At 34.6% G+C, this 6590-nt stretch overlaps 1 protein-coding gene across 2 annotated transcripts; it reads left to right on the top strand.

Moving 5' to 3' along the window:
- Positions 1-384: 384 nt before the first annotated feature.
- On the top strand, positions 385-4794 carry LOC107840266 (PI-PLC X domain-containing protein At5g67130). Of its 2 annotated transcripts, none has more exons than XM_047395055.1 (9): positions 385-539; positions 716-802; positions 871-993; positions 1074-1211; positions 2909-3007; positions 3304-3607; positions 3715-3938; positions 4035-4121; positions 4241-4794. In XM_047395055.1, the coding sequence occupies exons 2-9, from the start codon at positions 731-733 to the stop codon at positions 4400-4402; spliced, it is 1209 nt and encodes a 402-aa protein (XP_047251011.1). In that variant the 5' UTR covers positions 385-539; positions 716-730; the 3' UTR covers positions 4403-4794. The 2 variants fall into 2 exon arrangements, with proteins under 2 accessions (XP_047251011.1, XP_016539562.1); XM_016684076.2 differs by lacking the exon at positions 385-539 and adding an exon at positions 595-624.
- The last annotated feature ends 1796 nt before the right edge of the window (positions 4795-6590 follow it).

The raw sequence follows: 6590 nt of genomic DNA, 5'->3' as shown, positions 1-6590 counted from the left end.
TCTTCATATTTTTATTTGTGGTTGAAGTTTATTTTACATGAATTAAATTATGTTGAAAACACATATATACATAATTTTTTTTAACTATATATAAATAGTGTGATTTTCCGTCGAAGGAAATTCGAATAACCTGCTAATTGTATGCTAGCTCGGCATCTACGTAATAATTAAACAATTCAAGATACTTAAAAATACAAAAGAATTAGTATACTCGTCTAACTATCAAAGCATGAAAAATGTTGCATAATCTTGCGTGAGTTGAAATTGAAAAAGTGTCACATAAATAACTCGGAAGACATAATTTGAAAAGAAAGGATAAAAACAGAATAACCGCTATAATAAGATATGAAGTTTGTTGGCGCGGCATTATCTGAATCTAAACATAGAGGCATTAGGTCCCCCCCACCCACCCATACACGCACTGCTGCAGTTATTTGTTCATTTCTTCTCTTTCTTTTCCTTTACTCACGCATTCCCCCCCACCCCCTTCTCCGCTCCATCAGAATCAGAATGGCCAACTGATTCCTCCATTCATAAAGGTACTTCTACTACTCTATTCACATCTACTTCATACATTATTACTATGTGCTTTGTATAACTGCATTACAGAGAGTAATTGCCTAGGCATGAGATGTGTGATTAATTCTAAATTTGGTTCATATTGTATCTTATCTGATCTGTGCCCTAATTTGTACGGGTGTTTTTTCCCTCGCAGACTTTGAATTTCGCAATGAATTTTAATATTTCGGTTACTCTGTTCCTTGTGGTTACGGTTTCGTTTGAATATTGTGAAGCTCTTAAGGTAAGTGATTCCTACTTCATCTTTTTGGCTTTGTCCATTGTGTTTATGTTTTGTTATTCTGGTGATAGCAAGGACAAAGTTGTGTAGCCAATGGCAACTGTGATTCAGGGCTACATTGTGAGACTTGCCTCGCAAATGGCAATGTACGGCCGCGTTGTACTCGAATTCAGCCCGTCAATCCTCTATCAAAGGTGCCTTTTCGAACAGATTTACTTGTATTATAGGCAGACGTATCCCGGGATTCTCTGAGTAAAAGTTTGAATAATTGTAGGTGAAAGGATTGCCATTTAATCGGTACTCTTGGCTGACGACGCACAATTCTTTTGCCAAATTGAAAGCAAAGTCCGGGACAGGAGGTGTAATATTAGCTCCAATGAATCAGCAGGACACCATCACCGATCAGCTAAATGTATGTATGCCAACGCATTTAGCTCTTTTTTCTATGATGCCAAAAACAAAGGAATATGTCAAACAGCATGCAAACAAAAGGATGTTAGTTAACATAATGGTCGAAACAGACCTTTGAATCAACCTTTGAGAAATTGTTAACTGGATTGAGAATTATGCGTTACTCCTATTCTATATTTGAAAGTTCATGAGGTATTACTATACTGTTATAACTTTTATTAGTATTTTATATTAAAGTCTATGCGTGGCACATTGAGAATTCTAAAGCTGAACGAGTCAGTCTTGTAGAGTTGTAGTTGTTAGCTGTTGCTGACTATTGTTGATTTTTGTGTTGCTATGCAATTTTATATGTGGACTTTATTATATTATGCAGCGTTTAGGTATGGGCTAGAAGTGTGTTAGATTTTGGGGAATGTCACAGAGCACAGAGATTCTTTGTTTTTTCTTGTTCTATACATAGATTAGTAAAATCTGACTTATTATTCGCAACTGTTGCTAATTTTTTAAGTGTTTTTTTGGACCACTGGACTACTGTTTTGTTTTGCAAGGATTAAACTATCACCTGTTTGTGCAATTTGGTTAGGAATGTGTTGGAAAGCTTCATTTTCTGATAAAGGGGGTGACTGGTGAGGGTTCCCTTTAAGTTAAAGTAGTTGGAATTGCTCCAGAAGAAAAATGATTGCTTTTTACAGCAGACAAGTTTAATTATATCAATTAAAGTGCCCGAGTATCAAGGATTTTAGCTTCTGAGTTCTGGCTGGACTTGAATACCTCCAACAGAGCTATTAACTAGGTTTTCTTGGCTCATAAATATTTAGCAGAACTGGGGTTGACAATTAAAGACTGGGGCTTTGTTTAGCCACCTATGTAGTAAGAAAAGCGCTCGAAAAACGCTCACCATTGGTCCCTAAATTAATACTATTCAAAACCATTTATCTAGGATATGAATAGGATACTGAATAATTTTCACATTACCTATACACACTGTGGGTACTAAAATATCAATCCTTATCATCCCCCATTTCATCCTTACCATTCATATTATGATTTTACCTTTCCTTGGAATTAGAATTGATGATAATGTATAAGGAGTTAATAAAGACTGACATCCCTATCTTTTCCCAACACTTAAAGATTGACTACTGTGGTTTATGTATCTCAAACTATTCCAGTGATTTTTATTGTACATCTGCACCACTAAACTGGCAATAGGTGTCTTGTCCAATTAGGTGAGCTGGGACTTGGATGTACATCTCCTTGAGGTTAACCATCACTAGGATATTGGGGAATACAGGCACCATTAATTTTCAACTATGATAACCTTTATGAAAAAGAGATGAAATAAACTGTTAAGCTTTCATACTGTGTAAGCTTCTGGACTAGGAAAAGACTCTAAAAAAACCTTTCTGCCTCATAGTCCATTTATTTTTACTGTTCATTCACTTGACTTGATTCTTAGTGTTTGAGGGCTTGTATGAACGTTAAACGTGTCATAACATTTTGAAAAAATTGGTTTTCACAAAGAGAAGTTTAAAACACCAGCGGATTCTGCAATACCTACTTTTATTATTCTCTGTTTCTCTATTGAAATGTTTGGAAATTGGTGATTTAGAAGACATGAACTGCTAGCTCTGTCGGACTTTCAATTACTAGTATATGTGGATACTGATGAGCTTCTTTTGACATGAATTGGCGCAGAATGGTGTTAGAGGTTTAATGCTTGATATGTATGACTTCAACAATGACATCTGGCTATGTCACTCATTTGGAGGGAAATGCTACAATTATACAGCTTTTGTAAGTTTTCATGAACCAATGATGTAACATTTAAAAACTTCCACTTTGGCATGCTTACAGGTTTGCAGATGTTTATAGTTTTTGGCATATAAGGCATTCTCATCCTTAGCAGCTCTAGGGAGGAAAGATAAAATTTCAATTTTGTCCCTCTTTTACTTATAATTACACCAATAATTCAGAAATTTTGATGGAAAATGGAGAAAAATTGACTATTTTCTCATTGGTCTACAACATTTCTAGATTCTTGTCACTCAAAGTTGCTTTCTTTTGAAGCTGATGTGGAAATTTTCTGTCAGCAACCTGCAATCAATGTCTTGAGGGAGATAGGAGTGTTTCTTGAAGCCAATCCTTCAGAAATTGTTACAATTATAATTGAGGACTACGTTACATCACCAAATGGCCTAAACAAGGTGTTCAATGCGGCTGGGCTTAGAAAATTCTGGTTTCCAGTTTCTCGGATGCCTAAAAATGGTGGAGAATGGCCAACTGTAGTTGATATGGTTCAGCACAATCAGCGATTGGTTGTCTTCACATCCAAGTCTGCCAAAGAATCTTCAGAAGGCATTGCTTATGAGTGGAGATACTTGGTAGAAAACCAATGTGAGCATTTTTAGCTCATCTCTAAAAACAAACTTTTAGGTCTATTAAAATTCTGTTGGAGAAAAATGATAAAACATACTCTCAAGTACAAGCCTTTGGATTTGCAGATGGAGATGGTGGCCTGAAACCTGGTTCTTGTCCAAATCGTGCAGAATCATCTGCTATGAACAATAAGTCAAAGTCGTTAGTCCTTATGAACTACTTTCCTGATGCCCCAGATCTTACTCAAGCTTGCAAACATAATTCAGCCCCACTCATTGAAATGATGAATACATGCCACGAAGCTGCTGGTAAAAGGTGGCCTAACTTCATCGCTGTTGATTTTTACAGGGTATGCTTGTTGTTTGAACCGACTCTCTGTGAAATGAATCTCAATAACAGCTTCTTTACTCCCTTCGATTAACTTCACTGATTGTGGATTTTGCAGAGAAGTGATGGAGGTGGAGCCCCTGAAGCTGTAGACTTGGCAAATGGACATCTAGTCTGCGGGTGTACAAACATTGCCTCTTGCAAGGTACAAATGACCCATTAAACATTGTTTCCACTAATCCACTTTGAGGCCATGAATAGTAGATTTACGGTTCAAAACATGCAACTTTGTGACATTTTGGGTGCCATTAATTCAATATGCAGGAGAATATGACTTTTGGAGCATGTGACCTGCCTGAACCAAGCATTTCTCCAATTACACCAGCTGCTGCAGCTAAAAATGTAACAAGCTTTTCAAATTTGAATTTCCAACCAAAGCTGCAATGGTTTTTGGGAACAACATTAGTGTGTTTTTTCTTGTTGTAATTGAGGACCAACAGCCTACCCAACTTTATATTTGCTTCACAAGTACTAAGGATTAGACTTTGTTGAAAGCATATGTAGAGAAAGGGGTTATTTTTTAGTAGGTGATTACGACTACAACCAGACAAACTGATTAGCCAAAATTAATCTTCTGATGTGCTTTCGGAGTGTAGAAAATTGGAGCTTAGGAGTTTGAATGGTGTGTGGATCAATCTTCCATAAACTTTGCATCTTTCCTTTGGTAAAACAGCTGATGTGAAGTTAGTTTAGCTTATGGCACGGCTACTTGGATATGGAAAGAACTTGGTGAAAACCTCTACATGTAACTGATTCTGGTGATCCAGTTTGTTTTCGAAATGAAAATGCAGAATAGTGAAAATGATTCTATTTTGCTATGTTGACTAAAGTTTTCAGATTGAACTTCTATCCAGTTATTGCTCAATTATCCCTTCCACTTTTATTTGTTCCTAGTCGTTTATATGTTATTCTATTCTTCACCCATAATTCTTATTTGTTCCAAATTTGTGGCATCCACTCCACCCCACCCCACCAACCCATCCACCCCACACGACATCCTTGACTTGTAAGGACCTCCTACATGGGATAGTCTGGAAAATTTGAGAAAATACCTGGAATCTTGTAACATGTTCCTGGAATTTGAAGAAACCTGATTTGCGTAAGACATCAGCAACAAACAAGAAGGGTGCTTAAGATGGGGAGATAATAGCAACCTCTATCCCACACATTGATGCCCAATTTTAGAATTTACTAGATTTAATCCAGATTTGGCAGACAAAAAGAGTCTTCAATGTTTGGCCCATGCCTTTCTTAGTTTTCAATGGAAAAGAAAACTCATTATTGGAGCATATTTGAAGTTTCTTACTCAACTACAAAATGTAAAGTGAAGACAAAAATAAAACTATTAACCCTTCAACATTACCTGGATGAGGTCAATTGGTGATCAAGATGGACCATGACATAGGTGAGTGACGTGCATTGCACTTTGTAAGGCGAAAAAGAAGTCAAACTCAACCAGTTATGAGGCTAATTTCACTACCAGAAATTAGAATTAATTCAAGGATGAAAAAAGCATAAGTTTAGATGATATGATAGTGAAATCTGTAAAATATTATTGATTGAAAACTATCCTATCAAGGGTGTTAGCTTCAGCCTTGCTAACTAATTTGCACCTAAATTTTGACCATCCAAGATCCTAGTAAAAATGGGCTCAAAATTCTTGGAGTATCCATCAGATGAGCAAGCTAACTACTGAGGAAAGCACAGAAACGACATTTCAAATTAAACTATATTCATGAAAATGGCCATGGAATTTAAATTCCACTTTCTAGTCATTTCAATTTATTGGCTAATTTTATACTGTTTCTACACACCTTCTATACAGTTTTTATACAAATTTTATACATATAAATATTTTATACAAAAATTATACAGTTTTGATACATTATTTATATAATAACTGTATATTTGTTTTACACATTTTATACAACAATTATATAATTTTTATACGCTTTCTATATATATATATTGTACATATACATATCTGATAAAACTATACAATTTCTATACATATATCTTATATAGATACATATTCTATTTAATAATTATATCGTTTTTATATAATTTAATTATTATTTCTAAACAATAAAAAAAAAGAATATTTGATTAATTAAAAAATTTATAAAAAAAAAAATATTTTTAAAAGGGCCGAATTGCCCAAGTTGAATATTGTATCAATATTGTATGTAAACTGTATTAGTATTGTATATGGATTAGGTGGACCAAAATGACCAAATTGAAAAAAAAATTAGGAAATGGCCATAAAATGACATTTGTTTACCCGACTGGACATTATATTTTCAAATGCCCAAACTTGGGCTATTATTTTTTAAAACTAAAAATTACACAAATACACAATTTATGTTTTCAACATTACAAAAAATCTCAACTCCCTAAACATATTACAAAAATCCCAACATATACACAGAATGCTAAGTATATGTCGGCTATGTTATGTATATTAATAGGGAGAGAGAGTAAAATAATTAAAAAAGTGGAAAAAAGTGTAATTACTTTCAAAAGATTGATATTTATGTTATTTATACTTTTTAAAAAGGTCATAGAGTGTCCTTTTCCCACTACTAAAACGTCCAAATAGCACATCTAAATAAGC

Source organism: Capsicum annuum, chromosome 8 (assembly GCF_002878395.1).
Source record: "Capsicum annuum cultivar UCD-10X-F1 chromosome 8, UCD10Xv1.1, whole genome shotgun sequence".
NCBI classification, from domain to species: domain Eukaryota; kingdom Viridiplantae; phylum Streptophyta; class Magnoliopsida; order Solanales; family Solanaceae; genus Capsicum; species Capsicum annuum.
This window is presented reverse-complemented; position numbering and strand designations above follow the sequence as displayed.

Excerpts from the sequence above, each read along its gene's own strand:
- LOC107840266 (XM_047395055.1), top strand. The coding sequence starts at position 731 with ATGAATTTTAATATTTCGGTTACTCTGTTCCTTGTGGTTACGGTTTCG. Across the intron at positions 994-1,073 it reads CCGTCAATCCTCTATCAAAG|GTGAAAGGATTGCCATTTAA; the intron begins GTGCCTTTTCGA and ends GAATAATTGTAG. Across the intron at positions 3,008-3,303 it reads GCTACAATTATACAGCTTTT|CAACCTGCAATCAATGTCTT; the intron begins GTAAGTTTTCAT and ends ATTTTCTGTCAG.